Source organism: Micropterus dolomieu, linkage group LG02, assembly GCF_021292245.1.
Source record: "Micropterus dolomieu isolate WLL.071019.BEF.003 ecotype Adirondacks linkage group LG02, ASM2129224v1, whole genome shotgun sequence".
NCBI lineage: Eukaryota > Metazoa > Chordata > Actinopteri > Centrarchiformes > Centrarchidae > Micropterus > Micropterus dolomieu.
The window spans coordinates 27,047,597-27,067,290 of record NC_060151.1 but is presented as its reverse complement, the minus strand read 5'-3'; the positions used below and the strand labels follow the sequence as shown (position 1 = coordinate 27,067,290).

The following is a 19,694-nucleotide window of genomic DNA, read 5'->3' as shown; positions in this document are numbered from 1 at the left end:
AGCTTCTCAGACATGACAATGTTGCTGCTTTTCTTTGACATACAGTGCATGACATTAAATTGAATGTATTAAGGTTATGTTGACAAAACAAGCAAACAAGTTTGTGGCCTCAAGGAGATGTTAAATGCCATTTATTTCACTATTTATTTAAACAATCAATTAATCAAGAAAACTTTTCACAAATGAATTATTAAAGCCCTATTTGCATGTTTTTGTTGTCATATTATTTTTCAGATGCATAAGTGCTTAATGATTGTGGTCAAGTTTTATTAGTCTTTGTATTATTTAAACAATATCAGGTTCCTCCCTTTTATTATGTTGTTTATTTTAAGTGATTCATTGTGTAATTGAAAGAAACGACATGTTAAATAGTTTTATTCTGACGGTGTTGACCGGACGTTGTGTGTGTATTTTGTCGGGCTTTGCACCGGGGAGACTTCAGTGGTTTTTGCTGCACTGACACAGCCGGCTGGTTGGCTCATCGCTCCCTTCAGACAACTCACACCTGCTGTATTTATTACTCAGTAAGATTCCCGGTATAATGTCGGATTTCGAGGAATTTGAGAAACAGCTGAGCGAGAATCGACAAGGTAAATATTAACGGTCTGTCAGTGCCCCAGTTTGGTCCTTAAGCTAGCAATGCAACGCTTGCATGGTGCGTAATATAACCAACGTTAGCGCCCCACATTATTTTATGAATGAATAACCCTCGTGCTGTTTTCCCCGTTATGACTCAGCTTGTTTACCTTTTTTCATGTTTGCTTAACAATTAGCTTCGTGATGCTTTAGTCACACCTCACATCCTACAGCAATAATACAGCCGCTGCTAAACCTCCCATCCAGTAAGTTATTGAACGCAGTCTGGTTGCCGGTGTGAATGAACAGTGAACTCACCTGACGTTCCCCTGCGCGAGACAGCAAGATGCGAAACTCCTTTGAAATCTCGCACCTTTTATAATATTGTCCTCTCCTGCAAATATACATACTTGTAGAAATAACTTTAATATGACCTTTTCTGAACCTTTATGATGTACTTTTTAATTCGGCATACATTATTAATTGTTTCAACAAATTATTAATACAACTGGTCACAAAATCTCACAACTTAACTTGTGTTTTTCAGTTCAATTCAGTCCAACATGCTATATTGCCATGCCATCAAGCATACATAAATTTATGTAGCATGCCTAAAAACAAAAACAAACACAGTGCTTAGCAATCATGAGAAGATAAAACAAATTGATTATAGATCATAAATTGATAATAGATGAATCCTTAAGTCATTTTTTATGCCTAAATGCCAAACACTCCCCTGTTCCAATGTGAGGATATCCGTGCTTTTCTTTGTTATAAAAAAAAAACGAATACACTTTCTTATAGTAGCATTTGGACTGTTAGTTGAATAGATTTTTAAAAATGACTTGAAGGGATCACGTTGGGCTTTAGGAAACTATGAAATATGTATGAAATGAACATGAAAATACTTGTCAGGCTTCCTGATAACGGAAATAAACAACAACCTCAAGAAAAGTGACGTTTGAAGTAACATACAACACAAAGAAGGTTTCCAGACACAAAGAAAGCAAGTAAAGAAAAAAAAAACTTCCACCCAAACACACCGCATCTAAAACTTGACATTTAATCAACGTAGAGTTACTGGGTGTATCAGATCTCTACAGAAATGATAGTACATCTTATTGATTTGATAAAAGGTTTTAAGTCATGTTGTACATCCCTGAGAAGCAAGGCCGCATTAAACTGTCAGATTTCTCAAAGAAATACGGTGCAGTGTTCAGAGGAGAGTGGAGGGCATCGGAGCGTGTAATTAATACAGAAAGGAGACTTTATTTTACATCGTGTGATAATTGTTTTTAGGAAAATTTAATTACCTGTATGCTAGTGGCATTAAATATTCCAGGTACAGTAATTATAGTAGGAGATATTTGCACAGTTATTTCAGTAATTATAAACAAGAAACAAATATATTAATAATATATTTACTAGGTAATTATTTGTGTGAAAATCTTAATTTCTAATACCACATAGTAGAGCTTCATCTAATGATTATTTTCATTATTGACCAGTAGGCTGTTTATTTTCTTTATCAATAAATGACTAATTGATCAATCAGTAAAATAATATATAAGAAAAATAGCTATTCAGAAGATTAAGATATTAAGATATTCATGTTACTTTCACAGAAAACAAAAAAAGGATTAAAAAAAGAAGAAAAAAAAGGCTCTTTTAAAAGTGTTTTATTATGGAGCCCAAAAATTATTTGCACAAAAATATCCTTATTATCCTTATGTCTTGTGCAACAAAGAAATGTTTTGATTTCTTGTTAGTTTTGTTTTGGGACAAGTTAAAACGTTATTATTTAATCAGCCACATGAACTTTATTTATCGTCATAAATATAATTATAATTGCGTGCCGCTTTCCACACAGAGAGAGAAAGAGAAAGACACAAGAAGAGGAGTCGCAGTGGATCCCCCGGCCGAGGCGACAAGCATCGCAGCTGGAGCAAAGACCGAGGGAGCCGCAGCCGAGAGAAGCGAAGCCGCAGCCGAGACCGGAAAAGCCGGGACCGCCGGAGCGCCTCCCGGGACCACAAGAAGCACAGGTCAGTGAAAGCTGCAGCACCAGCCAGCTCGCTGCGGCAGAGCGCCGAGGCAGACATCACAGCTCCACCTGGCAGGCTTTTACCTTGAAAATACACCCGTCTGAAGTTATTTCTCTCCCGCTTGAGCTTTTATTTTGCAATTTCTCTGCGCGCAGCCACTCTCCGAGGCGAACGAGGAAGAAAAGGACCTGCAAATATTGGGATGTGCCCCCTCCTGGCTTTGAACACATCACACCAATGCAATATAAAGCTATGCAAGGTAACTTCATCATGTCCTCTCTGCTTGTTTAGACCCTGAGTTCTTCAGAGCTTCACCTACAAGAACAATTTTTTTTAGCAGTTTGCAGTTTTTATCCAGACATGAACAAGGCCAAAAAGGCTCAAAAAAACATTCAACATTTCTTCTCAGTGCCACAAATCAATCAATCAATCAATCGTATAAAAACATCCATTTATCCGCTTAGAAATATTATGACTTAATGACAGCTAGAAATGAGTCACTGCAATTTCCCCTCATAGAATGATGGAGCAGTTTTGTATTCATGTTTCCTCAGCGGCTGGGCAGATCCCAACAATAGCTCTGCTGGCGACGTCGACCACCACTGGAGTGGCTGCAGCGCCAACACAAGTACCCATAGTTGGCAGTCAGATGACAAGACAAGCCAGACGCCTCTATGTTGGAAATATTCCCTTTGGAGTGACGGAGGTAGACTGTCTTTTCTTTGACTTCCTGTTTACCCTGATGTGTTCGTGCAGCAGTGTTTCCAGCCACGCTGTTTGTTTTCTTTCTCCTCAGGAGTCCATGGCGGAGTTCTTCAACGCTCAGATGCGGCTTGCAGGCCTTTCACAAGCTCCAAGCAACCCTGTACTCGCTGTGCAGATTAATCAGGATAAAAACTTTGCTTTCCTCGAGGTTTGTGCTGTAATGTAAAATATAACTTCACATGGTCTTTTTTTAAATGAAGAGTTTGATGTATTTTCTCTTGGTAGAGAGTTAGATGAGAAGATTTATGCCACTATCGTGTCCGCCTGTTAAATATGATGCTACAAGGACTGGAAGCAGCGGGAAACAGACAATCCTTCTGCTGAATCATGTCTCAAAATGACTTTCTTTTCTAGTTTCGGTCTGTAGATGAGACGACCCAGGCCATGGCTTTCGATGGAATAATTTTCCAGGGTCAGTCGCTGAAGATTAGAAGACCTCATGACTATCGGCCTTTACCTGGCATCTCAGAGCAGCCGGCTTTCCACGTCCCAGGTTTGTTACTGACGGGTGGGTAATAGCTCGTTACAAGTAACCCAAATTAGTAAAAAAGTAGTTTCATTTAGGAACTTTTCATGTTCCTTTTTCAAAACTGTGCTTTTATTCTTTACTCCAGTATTCCTAAGGGGCCAGTAATCTACTTTTATCTTTGAAATCTATACCTTCGTTACAACTCGTCTGTTATCTGCTGTGCATTTGGCTGCATATACTGAAATGAGCTTCCATCCGAGCCGAGTGTTTTACACAGGAGAGCTGTAACCGGTGGGTTTGAGCCAGAGATTAATGAGCTGGGCAGATGCAAACATTTTGAAAATCAGGCAAATAGCTTTTCAGTTTAAGATTTGGTTGTTCTGCTGATGTGACGCAAATCAAGTTTCACTGTTGCTCGTGTTAGAAAGCAGTCTGCATCACTCTTTCACAAGCAGAAATACTTTCACTTTCCATTACATGTCGTATTTAAAGTGTATTTACTCTATACAGAACAAATGAAGGTTACACACTGTATAAAAACTCAGATGATCAGTGGATTGATTTGGCTCTATTAACAGAATACTTATTTTTGATGGAAATTATTTCTGTTCTCTTATTTGCAGATTTGCAGATGATTTTCTCTTGTGTTATCGCTACAATAATTCCTTATGTTGTAATGACTGTGTTGATAGATGCTTTCGGAATAATCATATTGTATTGGCTGTCTGAGCTGTTGGAGAAGGCAAATCATATCAAAGCACGTGGTTTGTTTGGCTACATGTCCATCTAAAGATAACAACAGATGCAGGCAACAATAGTGGCTGGGCAGCAAGCAAGTGTGATATTTTAAAGTGATCTTACCTTAATGTAGATTTTAAAAAAAGTAAAATAATTATTTGCTAATTTAAAGATAATCAACATGCAAAGTAAAGTGCATGCCCTAAAAATAACCATGTTGCACAGCAGCTATTTCTAACCTGATGCACAGCGGACGAATCATTATTCCCTAAAGAAACTTGAGACATTGAGTTGCATAAAATGACTTGTGAAGATCTTTGGCCTGCACACACTATACAACAAAGTAATTATACTTTGAGTAGTTTATTTACAAAGTACTTTGTATACTTTTACTTAAGTAGGTTTGTGAAATGGTAATTTTACATTAGTATATTACTTGAGTGAGGATTTTCTGTACTCTACCCACCACTTAAGTGTTCTGTTAGATGATAGAGAATATGTTTCCTTTGCTTTTTGTAGGCGTCGTCTCCACAGTCGTTCCCGATTCCCCCCACAAACTGTTTATAGGAGGCCTGCCAAACTACCTTAACGATGACCAGGTATTTAACTGACAGACAGACTGAACAGGTGCACACATGTTTCCTCATTTTTCTCTCACTTGCTGAGGTTTTTGTCGCACTTTAAACATGCACTAAATATGTTTTGCATTTCTTTATGACGTGAAAAAATCAAACGTGTGTTGTGGTAGAGAGAAAACATTAGCTGAATGTTTATCAGAGCCAGAAACAGGACTTGACCCTTAATAGCAGCAACACAACGTTAACAGTAACACAATGTAGGGAAAACATAAAACCATAGGTGCATATTAAATTACTTGTATTTGTGAATATGTATCTGATAAAGTTGCAGACTTTTACAGATAATGAGCTTTTAAAAAAAAGCTCTTATATAAAACAAACATTTATCATATCGTGTCTTTTATCATATATGAGTATTATAAGAACTTTTTGTGACTTGGCTAAGTAAACTGCTTATACCTTTCTCATGTAAAGCATACTGATTAAAGAAAGGTAAGCAAAGTCCTGTATATTTACACAAGAGGCTAATAAACTGACATGTATTTATTTCTGCGTGGTATTTAATGTTGCTCCCAATTCAGTCAGTATTGTCAAAGAAAAAGTCCGCCTTAAGAAACCTTCTGATCAAAAGAATAATCATGAAAGGTGAAATGGTTTTGTTGTCGGCGCCTCAGATGTACGGAGCAGAACCTGAAACAAAAATTCTTATGTGATAATAAACTTTGTATCTGAAGTCTTTAAGTCTTTGTAGTGTAATGGATATATTTCACCATTTTCTTACATTTAAGGGTCCAAATGATTAATCCAATGATTGAATAAAAAATATCAGCGCATTACACGACAGTGAAAGTAATCGTTTATTTCAGCTCTGACCGATTAATTGTTAAGCCACTTATTAAGCAAATATTTCCAAAACTTTTCTGCTTCTAAATTCTCAAACATTAGACTTTGATTATTGATTATCTTTGGATTTTAGACTGTTGGCTGGACAAAAAGAAAGAGAAGAGTTTGAAGAGTTTTGGCATTTTAGTATTTTTTATTTTTTTAAGATGCACAGATTAATTAACAGAGAAAATAATAATTGCTTGCATTTTTAGTTAGGCTGATAAATAAGCCAGGTCGATATATCATCTGATATTAGCTTGTTGCAGATATATCATGTCGGTGTATAGGTCACATATATGCTAAACTAGGTCTGAGGGCATTTAGAAACTCTGTCACTGTTATTGTCCACAGAGGGAATTTACAAGTTATTTTGAATTATAAAAATTATCTTGGTCACAAGTATTTAAAAGTCAAATCCCAGAGATCCGTATCAAGATTGTTGTGTATGTAAAAATAAGGGAATAAAATAATATGGACCAATTTATTATATCAGTATCAGCCTCAAAGGTCTAGTATTGGTCGGCCTATGCTTGTAGTCCTACTTTGCAGCTATTATTAACTGAGTCCAATAAGTTTAGGCCCATTCTGGTGGTGGCAGAAAGGCATTTTGGGTAAAACAGGCAGGTTGAGGAGATGTAGGTGCACCCAGTGCATTGGACATTGGAGATGAATCATAGGTAAAAGAGGACTTTTTCTTTGAGAATATCAACAGTCAGAGCTTTAGCTCATAAATAGGTCATCACAATACTTTCAAGCACCAAACAGAATCACGGTAGAGCTCCGACTTTGCTCTCAAGTGAGCAGATGGTGTACTGTTTCTCTGTTGAATTTAACTCTAGCTGTCCATTCTGTCTCATTTACTCGTTAACTAGCTTGCAGAGCACATGTAGCCTGATGTATATTCATTCACTGACTTATTCATTTTTATTAATACTTGCAGTCTTTGCCACTGCGTTGATACTCACAGCTCTTTCATTTTTGTTCCCCCACTTTGTCCCCAGCTAGGGGCCTGTAAGATCGTTAAGTCTGCGCTCATAATTTGTTCAGTAGTACTCATCTACTGCTGCCATGCCAACATGTAACACAAGGCAAGTAAGACATTCTGGTCCTCACACGGATACACTCCTAGCCAGCAGGCTCCCTTACTGGCTGCTTTTTTTCTCCCATCATGCTTTTGGAGCGCGTTTAGGACCCTGGGATTTTGGATTAAGGCCTGGTCATTAAAACTTGGGGTTGTTGTTGTTGATGGTGGAGCTTTTGTGTGTGTGGGGGGGGGTGGGGGGGGGGGTTGTATTCAGCTTTTAATGTAAAGGTAAGAAAGTATAAACATATTGTCCAACTGTTGTTGTGTAATTTGCCTTTAGCTGGCAATACAATTATAATACATAAGATCAGTTTATTTTGTTTTTATTTCACCTTGCACCAATTACCGCTCACATTGGTGTAAAAACAATTACAAGTTTTGAACTCTTTCAGTATCTTTGCATATATTATATTTGTCAATAATACTTTAGAAGACCTCAGTAGTTTTTTCTGATGTCTCAGGATTTTATTTTGTTGTTCCCCAGAAGCCCACATTGTCAGCATTTACTTTTCACAACAGACATGAACACTTTTATATGCTGCTGTCTTATTATCTTTTTTTCAATCAACATAGCAACATCTGTAAAACGCAAAACACACACAAACGACCTGAGATTTTCTCTTTAATTGCACACGTTGTTTCCCGTAATCATGTTATTAAATACTTGTGACTGTGATGACATGTTGGATTCACTCTGTAGGCTGCATGTTCACTGTGAATTATCAGTCTCATATCTGGTTGTCGGACTCTTTCTTGCAGGTAAAGGAGCTCTTGACATCGTTCGGGCCTCTCAAAGCTTTCAATTTAGTGAAGGACAGTGCCACGTCACTGTCCAAAGGTTACGCCTTTTGCGAATATGTAGACGTCAGCGCCACAGATCAGGTAAAAATGATGCGTTGAGATTATTAACTGTGTTGTTTCATATGTGACTTTGAGGCCTGTGTGTTGTCTTTCCCAGGCAGTTGCTGGGCTTAATGGGATGCAACTGGGCGACAAAAAGCTGATTGTCCAAAGGGCGAGTGTGGGAGCTAAAAACGCCAATCCTGTGAGTAGTACTACTTCTGCCCTTTACATTCCCTAAAGGTCGCAACAGGAAACACACAGTTGTTACTAGTGACATCAAACATTGCCTCCAGTCTGTTCAAGCATCCCAGTAAGACATGACGCTGTGACAGTGAGATGCCGTGCACAGCAAGGCTTAGCATCCTGGTATTTCCTGGGACCTCAACAAAATGCACTCACACCTAAGGACAATTAGGGTCACCAATCAACCTAGGCCGCATGTCTTTGGACGGTGGAAGGAAGCCGGAACACCTGGAACATGCAAACTCCACACAGAAAGGCCTGTTATTACTGTTATTACAGTAATAAAATTGGCTCACCTGTCTCCTTGTCCACAAAGCAGGATAAAATCTGTAAATGAAAGATAAAACATTTGACTTGTGGAGGGGCATTGTGTGCAGATGATAGATAACGTGCAAGAAACGCTGATTCCAAACATCAAACCGCAGAAACAACTGCATGGAAACCACCCCTTCCACCTCGTATACACCTGAGGTCAGCACTAAAGAAAAAGAGGATCCCCTAAAACAACTTGAACATATCAGAACTGGTGAGAAACTTTAATCTGAGAAGCAAACATAAGAGTTGTCTGAAGAGGGATTGTCATAACTGTATTTATCAAAATAAATGATTCCAGGGAAAAGGTAACACATTCGTAGGAAGTAATATTTTTGAAAACACAAAAACATTCAGCCCTAATGCTTAAATAAATGGACCATGAAGCTAGCTGCTAAATTGAATTCAGCCATCATTTATTTTACTATTTTTACCGGTACTTTTCCTTCCGTTCAAACAGTCTGTTAGTATAAAACTGTAAACACACTACACTTAATTTTCCACTGTGTGCTTCAAAGTAGAGACCGTAGAAACGTCTTCCAGCACTAAAGAAACACACAATGGCAGATGGAGAGAGTGAAATGTCAGCGGAAAGATTACTTCCAACGTGTTTATCCCCTGCAGGAATGCCAAACATACATAAACATGCTGAGGGAGGGAGGGCAGGAAGCAGCAGGCTTTATGGGAGATACATTTGGTACTATGGTCTTACTTGTCCACAGTAATTGTACTAATCTTTTGTCTTAGCTGATGTGTACGACTCCTCCTCCACCTGCAGACCTCCATTATAGAGACCCCGGTGATGCTGCAGGTCCCTGGGCTCCAGAGGCTGCAGAACTCTGGTATGCCCACGGAGGTGCTGTGCCTTCTCAACATGGTGATGCCCGAGGAACTGGTGGACGACGAGGACTACGAGGAGATCCTGGAAGACATCCGCGAGGAGTGCTGCAAGTACGGCAGCGTCCGCTCCATCGAGATCCCCCGACCCGTTGACGGCGTGGAAGTCCCCGGATGCGGAAAGGTGAGCCCGTCCATGAATTTTCGCTTGTCTCATTGTGGTTTGGAAGGACTCAGGTCTGTGTTTGCTTGGGGTGAGACGTGTCACGGTTAGTACAAGCTGGGAACAGGTAAAAAAAAAAGCAGGTTTAGTTCAACCATGCTTTAAATAATAAAACAAAAGGGTAAACTGGATTATGGCAAGGTGAGGCAGGAAGGGTCAAAACCAGGCAAGCAGTCCAGAAGGGAATCCAAAAAGTCCAACAAATCAGGCAGAATGTCCAAAAACACAGGGAGACACTGGGAAAAGGCTTGATAGCTTGACATATTGATGGAAATGATCTGGCAATAGACAAGGGGAGCACACAGACTACATGCACAAATGACTGGAGGATAACTAAACACAGGTGAAACTAATCAGGGGAGGGCGGACAATCAAAGTGGCGGAGAAACACTTTTAGGCAGGAAGGAAAGTAAGGATAATTAATAATCAATAAAACAGGAAATAACTAAACCAAAACCCAAAACCATGTCACACTGTTTCACCCAACCTTTTTTTGCCTCTTGTTTACCATATCATGTCAGTACACGAATGAATGAATAATACTTTGGTGCTCATTGTTTCCGTAAAATGAACTGAAAAATTGAATTGTGAAGAATCTAACCGATCTTACGATGTCCATATTGACATCATTAACATTTACGTTTGTATGCTGATCTAAGCAAGTTAGAACTACTTCATGTGGGCTTTACACATCCAGAAAACCTGCTGCCTTCTGGGAAAAGATATAGAAGTTTCAGCTGCCGCACCATCAGACTGCAGAGCTGCTCTTTCCCCCAAACTATCAGGCTCTTAAACACAAATTCATCCTCAACACTGCTCCATTGAACATTGAATATTGTTTATTTTGGTTTACCATTTTTATAATTGCTTTTCTATTAATATATATTGTCTGCTATATTGCAGAAGGGAGTTGCAAAGCTCAATTTCATATTCATTATATTGTCCTTTCATATTCGTTATATTGTGAGAATAAATGTGTGAGAATAAAACCTACAGTACCTATTTGTCAAAACTTGGCCAAGCGACATACAGATCAGATTTGTGATTTAATCTGAAGTGTTTTCAAACTGTATTTTTCAGTTTTAGAAGAGAAAAGACCTAGAGGATAAAAACTTACTGGTTTGTTTGACAAAAGATAACCTTCCCACCACAGAAAAAGAGCAGCTTTCAGCCATTTTCTTGAGCTTTTTGATGGTAAGCATCCATGATAGAGACTGATGAGACAGGCCCAATCAAAACCCACCTCTTTTTTCTTTTCACGTTTTGTTTAATGAACTTCACACACACTTAATGACGCTCTCAATGAATTACTCCATTAATAGATCCGAGGTCCTCATCTCATCTTCATACCATTCAGGACCGGGCTGACTAACTTCTTTGTCATTTCAGATCTTTGTGGAGTACGTTTCTGCTGCAGACTGTCAGAAAGCCATGCAAGCTCTCACCGGCCGCAAGTTTGCCAACAGAGTGGTGGTCACCAAATACTACGATCCTGACATGTATCACAGACACGAGTTTTGAAAGCACAGATGAATCTCGACGGGAGCCTCTCCTTCTTCCTCTCTGTTTGTGAGCTCGGGTTCAAATGGTTTATTTACTCCTCTGAATGTTGTGAACGTGTCCTTAGAGACTAGACCTGGAAAAAGACTTGTTTTATCACATCTTCCACTTAAACTGGACTGCAGTGTGTGTGTGTGTTTCTTCAGTACAGAATATCTAACTCCCAGCTTCAGCCTAATACTCGCACAGTAATCTTATCTCATTCTGAATTTTGAAAAAATACCGTAGTGTTCATTACATTTGTAGTAGGATGAATGTGACATGTATCTTACCTAAACCCTAAACTAATACTGCCTGACAATGCCAGAGTAGCTGTCTTATCAAGTATGCACTATATCAGAAGAAACAACAGTCAAATGTTTAGATTTCCCTACGCACAAACATTTATCTCTCTGTTTTAGATCTAGATTTGAGAAGTCATCACGTTGTTTGTGTGGCTATGCCAGACAAAAAGCTTTTATTTATGTATTTAATTATTTTTTCAAAATAATATTTTCTTCTATACCTCGCATATTTAATGTCCCTTAAACAAATATGATGCTTTTACCTGTACTACACTGACCAAACATTTTTTTGACTAAGGCGAAATTAATCATTTTGTCATTTTGTAAATATGAAACATTAATGTCTAAAGATAAGAAATATATTAAATTGGCCAAGCATACTGGAAATTACTTGAATTATAACGTAATCAGAGTTGACTTGTCTTGGTTGAAAAATGTTTAATCAAACCAAAGCCAGAAGAGCAAACAAGTAAAGAGCTGATTAAACTGTGTTTATTAGCTCTAATGTAAGCTGCAAATGTTAGCATGTCTTGCTAACTGAGCGTACCTCCAAAGCCAAGGAGTCTTATTCACTACCACTTGGAATATTCTTCAATAAAACTTCAGCTTGACCTCTTTATTAATAGTGAGACAGTTCCAAAGTTTAATTGCTAATCTCATTGATCTGTAACTGTCATTGCTTTTCATTTTGTCTTCGTTTTAATTGGTATGTATTCTTAATGTCATTGCTGTTTGATTTTAGCTGTGTATGCATTTATTATATGTACCTCGGCACAATTGAAAATCAAGGGTTCTTCCTCAATGTGTTGTCTTTTCATACTTGTGATTCAGGGACTAACTAAAGTGTCTCTGCACTGCAATACAACATCAACAATTGTGTTTATTTCCATATTTTCTACATTTGATCATCAACTGGTGAGGACTTTTTTAGCCTGGGACCTGTTGGCTTCAGCCTCAATCCTTTAGCACAAAATAATTTATAAAGCCATTAAGATTATATTGAAGACCCCTTTTTATGAGATTCTCATTTTAAGTCAGCCGGAGACACAGTTTTTAATCAGTTCAGTTCGAGCAGTGTTAACGTTAGCTTAATTTGCTAACTTAGCCGCTTAGCAGCTGAGAAAATCTACCACCTTTTCAGTCGCAAAATCTACAGTCACCAGCTACAAATGAGAAGCTGCTTTTGTCTACTTCTATCTTAAATCAAGGTCCCATTGTTTAATAAATTACTGTGAATTTATTAATTCGCCTGGTGCACAAGATGGCGTCTTTCAACTTCAACCACATGTGCTGAATGAGAACAGAAATCGTAATTGGCACAGCAGCAATAACTCACCTTTTACAATCTGTTGTCAAAATCTGAGTAACAAAACCAAGTCTGTCTTCATGGTCCCACTGACAAAATAAAGCAGATATGAACATGTGAAGAATGCACCTTTTATGTTTAGTAGATCACATACTGATATGAACTTTAAAGCTTTATTCTTTGGTGTGATGTTTTACATCTGTCCAATAAACTGTACTAAATTAAAGTGTTAATTTTATTATGAAATAACTTTTATGCTCTTGAAAAGTGCATGCACAAATATATGAACAGTACAAATTTGTCCGACATTGGGATGTAAAAAAAAATATCCACTTATGGCTAACAATCTAGTCTTTTTCAAAGTAAACAAGTTGTATTTTAGGGTAATAAGTTGAACATTATCAAAAACAACTACTGCAGGGGAGAGCGAGGTGATTTGTGCCTGTAGGGAAGTTGAGCCACCTGATGTTTCTCTTCAACCACCATAGATAAAATTGGTCATGTGACCACACCTTCATTTTACCACATTTAAGTTCAATAAACAGGGGTTTTTTGCCATACAAAGTGATTATATTTTTGTTCAAGGAGTCATGATACGGTGGTGCAGTGGTTAGCACTGTTGCCTCACAGCAAGAAGGTCGTGGGCATGTTCTCCCCGTGCCTGCGTGGGTTCTCTCCGGGTGCTCCGGCTTCCTCCCACCATCCAAAGACATGGAGGCTAGGTTTATTGGTTACCCTAAATTGTCCTTAGGTGTGAGCGTGAGCGGTTGTTCGTCTATGTGTGGCCCTGCGATGGACTGGGGACCTGTCCAGGGTGTACCCCGCCTTGCACCCGATGTCAGCTGGGATTGGCTCCAGGCCCCCCACGACCCTGTACGCAGGATAAGCGGTTGACGATGAATAGATGGATGGATGGAGTCATGATACATGTGCTATTTTGTAATTCTAAATTGCTTTCTTACATTTTATTACAGAAATGGCGTGAATGACCAGAAACCACCAAGCCCTTCTATTTATAGGCTTCTATAAATAGAAGGGCTTCAACTCCCCTTGTGGATTTACACAGAGCAGTGAGAGAGGTACATAACAGGTTTCCAAAGTCTGAGACTGTTGGCTTCCCTTCAGACAACGCTTGGGGAGAAAGTCGCCCTCCCTTTAGTTTGGGAGGTTGGTTATTGGTCATGGTTATTTCATACGCTCATATAGTCAGAATTAAGGCAATATTTAATAAAGGTCTGTACAATGGCATCTAATAATCTCTGAGAAAGTGGTATCTCTCTAACCAACTCATACACATGTAGGCTGTTCTGTATCCCCTTTTGATGATTAATGTAATAACTAACATAAAAAACATTTCAGTTTGTGGCCATCTATTATGCTGAGAAGGCTGTGCCAACCCACGCTGCGGATTGGCTGTGCGCCTATTTCCTGGGTTCCTTTGACCGTGACGCTGATTGGTGCGGCGTGCTACCGCTGGCCAATCGAGGAGCTCCAGCGAAGTCCACCATCTGTTTAAAAAGCCTGCTTGGTTTGCTATTGGAGGCCGCTCTCAGACCTGATTTGCTTCCCTCGGTGCCGCATGTCTCAGAGCTTGTATGTTGTCCAGATATTGCGTGTGTGACTTTGTTAAAACTGTGTAAAGGTAAGTAAGTGTGCCAGGGTTTAAGATATAAAAACTGACACTATTGTTGCACCCAGAGTAGTTGTGTTGTATGTTAGTTTCCACTACGTTCAGGGATGCTGTGCGCTTCGTGTTTTGGTTTTTGCACCGCATTTTTAGAGAGGTTTTTGGTTTTACGCCTTTTATTTTTGCCTGTAGTTAGATTAATAATCCTCCTTTGGAGGACCTCTTTCTGTTATATTCCTCTCTTTATTTCTACAGCACCCATTGGCCCACTTTCCGTTGTGAACCCTGTTTGCTTTATTTCAAATAAATGTCCTTTTTAAATACCAATAACTTGATACACCTGGACACCTCGGGACGTAACACTTAGCCTACCATGAAACAGTTTGGGCCCTCTGGTGAGTCCATCTGCCTGGTTTTACTACACTGTGGTGAAACAAGATCAACCATATCACAATGTAATGCATTTAATTGTAGCCATACACCAAATACTCTGTTTTGGCCATTTACAAACACAGTGAGTCAAGTCAGATATGCTAACATAGTTAAACACTTCCAGTCAATACTTTTTAAATTAAATCTGTAAGAACAAACCGCTTCAGACACTGATCATGTTTATTGCCCTCCAGTGGTCACATTAAAAATCTGCAGCATTACATTCAACCTGTGGCTAACACACATTTATATCAGTATAATCATTATTAATATATATATATATATAATAATTATTATATATATATGTCTGTCACATCATTAATGTGATGTGACAAATAACAGTATTGGAAATAATCATGCACTGAATTACAATTTTCTTTTCTGAGATCAAGTGGCAAGAAAGACATAAAACTGTCTATTCACTTCCTGTTTATACTTTCAAAATAAATGGTGGCTGCATGAAAAAATATAATATAACTTCTCCAAAGATGCTAAATCTTATTTGCGGGGGGAAAACATTTAGGAACATTTCTTAAATGAAACCGCAAGAGTACATTAAACCCATTCATCACTCCACCAAACCCAAAGACTCATCATATATGTGAACTTACCAAGATAAGCGTTAACTGCAAAAAATTTTAGTTTTATTAATTTATTGTTTTCTTTTTCTTCTTTTCTGTGCTATGTAGCTTTAACCCCTGGTAGTTTTCTACTAGTATTGTTTGTTGTTTTGGACTAAATTGGGAAAATGTAGTTAATTACTTAAAAACAAAAGCGTAAACATCATGCAGCATGTGCAGTAGCTAACTGTTAATGTGGGAAAATGTTTGGATTCACTGAATACAGGAATTCATGCTCTTGTTCATTGATTCATTTATAACTGAATGTATGAACAAAAAGCTGTTAAAACATGAAAACAAATTAGATCATTGTTTAATAATTTTTCATTTACTTGTGTACTATACTATATATTGCTACATTATTCCATGTTATACTACATTTAGACGGTATTGCATTAACCTGCTGTAATCAGACATCAGTGAACAAATATTGTCCTTCAGTTGTCACAGTTTGAGACTACAACTTAAACATTTTTTATTGGGAAAATAAAGATATTTATTCTCATTGTCATTATTGTTTTTGCTGTTAACAGTGTATCATATTATATATTTTTACATTGGACTGTTGCTTGATTGCAAATAATTGTAAATAATTTGTTAATTACTGTTTTGACTTTCAAATTATTGTTTTGATTATTACTTACTTTCACCCTGAATCGTGAAGAAACAAAATTTCAATTGTCTGTGTGCCTTTTACAGGGTAGAATTGACAATAAAGGTGACTTTGACTTTGTTTACTGGCACATATGCTATACGTTATAATACTGTACAATATTAATTTAACTACAACACTGTCCATGGGTATTTACCTCTTTGCCTTGTAATTTAGAGTTTCCATTGTTCTATTAGTGTTGTTATTTTATGTACTTGTATTTATTCATTTATTTTGGTTTTCTCTATTAATCTGCACTTATTTCTGTTCTGTTTTACCTTATTTTCTTTTATCATATTTTTTTAAATACTTAACTTATATTGTTGATTGCTGTCTGTGTGCTGTACATGTTAGTTTACTTTTTTGAGTTGTGTTTTTATTTTTTAGGTTGCGACCGGATGTTGTGCGGTGCTGTCGCGTCAGATGACACGTCCATGACGACAGCGGTCAACAGATCTGCGTTTGACAGATGTTGGTTCGGGACAAACCGCTTCACTCAATGCGGGAGTGTCGGAGGAGGAGAGCCGGTCTGTGCTTGGATTATTCACCGGAGGAGGAGAGAGCTACGCGGACTGAAACATGTCCGGCGACAAGGCGACGAGTCCGTGCAACAAATTCCAAGCCAACATTTTTAATAAAAGTAAATGTCAAAACTGCTTCAAGTCCCGGGAGCTTCATCTGTTGAACGACCATGACATGGAGCAGGTAACGTTAAAAACTACACTTCGTTAATACATTTAAAGAGTTTATAAATTTACGTTTTGAAAAATAAAAGTTCTGACAGCATTTTTAAATGCAGAAAACGCCTTTTTGTACCTCATATTCGACGTAGCTTTCTATTTATATTTGTCATTCGCATCCTAAACCGGTCGGCTGTTAGTTTAACGTTAGTTTTCTTCATTTAACGTTAAATAATTAATGGTTTAAAGTCCAAAAAAAACCTCAAAAGTAACGTTAAAATGTTGAATTAATTTAATTTAATTTTCTGCCACTGTTATATTCTGTTTGATCTGTAATCCATTAATCGTTGCTGGATGAAAACAATCGATTAATCAAGGGACTGTACACAAATTATTAGCAGGAGAAGGAGGGGCTCAAACAAAGCATGGTGGGAAGGGTTGTCAGTAGAGCTGCAATGATTAGTCGATTAGTCAGTCGGAAGAAAATTTATTGACAACTATTTTGCTAATCGATTGATCGTTTCAGTCATTTTTTTAAAGCAAAAATGTGAAAAATTAGCTGCTTTCATCTTCTTAAATGGGAGGAACTGCTGCTATTTTTTTGTCGTTTATGATGGTCAATGAAGAGTCTATTGGTTTTCGACTGTTGGTTGAACAAAAGAAGCAATCTGAAGACTTTGATCTGAATCTGAATTTTTTTTTAATGGATCAAGAAGTCTTACATGGTTCACAGTGTGTCATAACGGGACGCTTTGCCATATGCAAAAGGGCTAAAATCTTGTCTGTGTTTCCGGAATTTCTTTTTCCCATCAATATGTTATCTCTACCAAAAGTCATTTTATGATAGCAAAAGGTAAAATAAAGTTAAATATGTTATGTACGTTCAGTCTTTTGTTATTTTTGCCATAAAGTTTGCAATTGGCAACTCCATTTCTAGTTTTGAAATTGATGCCTGTTGTGAAAATAATTTATTCCATGAATATATATGAAGGTTTGAATTAGGTCACACCATCTTGAATTATTGACGCTTTCCCTTTTTCGGTTATTAATGTTGGAAAGAGTTATACCAACACAGTGCTTTTTTCTTATTGACATATTAGGTCAAGAGAGTTTTTTTTTTCTTTATATTAATAATTCTGGGGAAGGTTTTTCAATTTTATAAAACTGAAATATAAAATTGAATCACACCCACTTAACCCTAGAAATATTCATACAGTCCCTTTGCCTGTTTCTGCCTCCCCTAAGTGGCCAAAAAATAGCCTTGCATCCAGCTCACGAAGGAAAAGAAAAATACCGAACGAAGTTAATGAATTGTACAAATAAAGTACATTGCACACATAGAATAATAAAATGCACATACTGATATATCTGAAGTAAAATGCACCTTTGAAGCAGTCACTAGACTCCAGACTAGCAAAGTGCATCAATGCCGAAGTAGTATTTTACTGTTGAAGCTAGTGGAGCTAGTTTTAAGTATTTTATATACATTTAGTAGTTAAATTTAAATAATTTCTTTGTATTTCAAGCTAATCATACTGTAGTAATGTTGAAATGTTGTTGAGGAGAAGTGCAAAGTAGCATAAAATGGAAGTACTCAAGGAAAGTGTTGCTTAAATACAGTACTTGTAGATTTTGTACTTTCCATAATGCCCGGAGGCGTAGTATTGTCTGCTTTAACTCGCAAGGGAAGCGTGGGGATTAATCACTTTCACATTACCAAGGAATCAGTTATGTTGTGTCTTTACTTGAGTGATCATGCTGCCTATGTCTGCTGGTTCATCGCCTCTGAAAACATTGTCCCTGCAGGTCTGTCACGTGGAGGTGATGTAAGGAGACGATCATGACGGCTTCTGGATGCCTCACGTTGTTCAAATATGTTATTACTCCCTGTCCGTCTGCCTGGTTTTACTGCGCCCTGTAATTTCGGCGCTGTTGCTCAACCTGCAAACACTACACATGGTATTGCACAGTCAACCTTTGGTGATGGTGGCCCATGCAGATGCAGCGGCCAGTAGCTCCCTCAAACTTCCTTCCGCTTTGTTTTACTGAAGCACGTGTTACTTATCACAGGAAGACACTCATCATTCAGGAATTTAAGTATACCTTGAGATGATCACTGTGCACGGCGTCTCCCGATCACCCAGCCAGATCAGGCTGAAAAGCCAGACTAAACGTCACTGTAATTGGTGCGAACGCCTCAGGAAGAGAGTTGGGATGAGAGCTAAGCTAACGACGATTTTAAGCTCGATTTGCCACTCCGGCCGTCAGGCTGTCAGGGGTAAATCAACGATCGATCGGCGGTCGCCAGTCTTTATGTGTGAACAACCAGCCAGATATCTAGCATGCCAATGAAAGCCGGCAGCTGGCAGAGCAGGCAGCTACTTTTTCACTGCAAAACACTTTTTACTCACCTCCAGCTGTCTCTGCAGCTCAGACAATCCCTGCTAACTGTGTGTGCTAATCCATTCTTTCATCTATGTTCTTGACTTTATAATTGCGAGCTTTATTATAACAAACAACAGCTGTGAATGGAATAATAAGATTCAAGCTAGCTCAGCAACGAGATATCATAGACCGCTACGAGTGAATATGAGTAAAGCTGCTGGGCCCGATTACATCTTTTCCCGTGAACTAAAAACATGTGCCAATCAGCTAGTTGATATTATCATTGTCTCTGGAGAGAGTTCCCACCTGCTCCAAGACAGCCACCATTGTTCACGTACCTGAAAAGTTTGCAGTGTCTAGTGTGAATGACTACCGCCTTGTGGCACCCTAACCCTAAGCCCTAACCTTCATTCTGATGAAGTGCTTTTGAGAAACTGGTTCTCCAGAAACATCCCAGTCAGCTTGGACCCTCACCAGTTTGTATTCAGAACGTCTCCGCCGCCCTCCACTCAGTTTTCACACACCTTGAAAATAACAGCACCTACATCAG

At 38.3% G+C, this 19,694-nt stretch overlaps 2 protein-coding genes across 5 annotated transcripts in view; both read left to right on the top strand.

Moving 5' to 3' along the window:
- The first annotated feature begins 462 nt into the window (after window positions 1-462).
- Window positions 463-12,869, top strand: LOC123966600 (splicing factor U2AF 65 kDa subunit-like). 3 transcript variants are annotated; one of them, XR_006824035.1, is made up of 11 exons: window positions 463-590; window positions 2,447-2,621; window positions 2,777-2,880; window positions 3,176-3,327; window positions 3,418-3,534; window positions 3,741-3,894; window positions 5,113-5,192; window positions 7,900-8,022; window positions 8,099-8,185; window positions 8,604-8,752; window positions 9,317-9,452. XR_006824035.1 is itself a non-coding variant. In XM_046042750.1 (11 exons), the coding sequence occupies exons 1-11, from the start codon at window positions 542-544 to the stop codon at window positions 11,117-11,119; spliced, it is 1,401 nt and encodes a 466-aa protein (XP_045898706.1). In that variant the 5' UTR covers window positions 463-541; the 3' UTR covers window positions 11,120-12,869. The 3 variants fall into 3 exon arrangements, 2 of the variants coding, with proteins under 2 accessions (XP_045898706.1, XP_045898701.1); XM_046042750.1 differs by lacking the exon at window positions 8,604-8,752 and adding an exon at window positions 10,988-12,869 and having other exon boundaries at window positions 3,741-3,879; window positions 9,317-9,559; XM_046042745.1 differs by lacking the exon at window positions 8,604-8,752 and adding an exon at window positions 10,988-12,869 and having other exon boundaries at window positions 9,317-9,559.
- Window positions 12,870-14,291: 1,422 nt separating this feature from the next.
- Window positions 14,292-19,694, top strand: part of LOC123961274 (myosin phosphatase Rho-interacting protein-like) — a 30,557-nt gene continuing 25,154 nt past the window's right edge. For both annotated transcript variants that reach the window (XM_046036529.1, XM_046036519.1), the window contains exons 1-2: window positions 14,292-14,390; window positions 16,467-16,784. In XM_046036529.1, coding sequence (XP_045892485.1) covers window positions 16,659-16,784 — 126 coding nt within the window. In that variant the 5' untranslated portion in view covers window positions 14,292-14,390; window positions 16,467-16,658. The remainder of the gene's footprint in view (window positions 14,391-16,466; window positions 16,785-19,694) is intronic.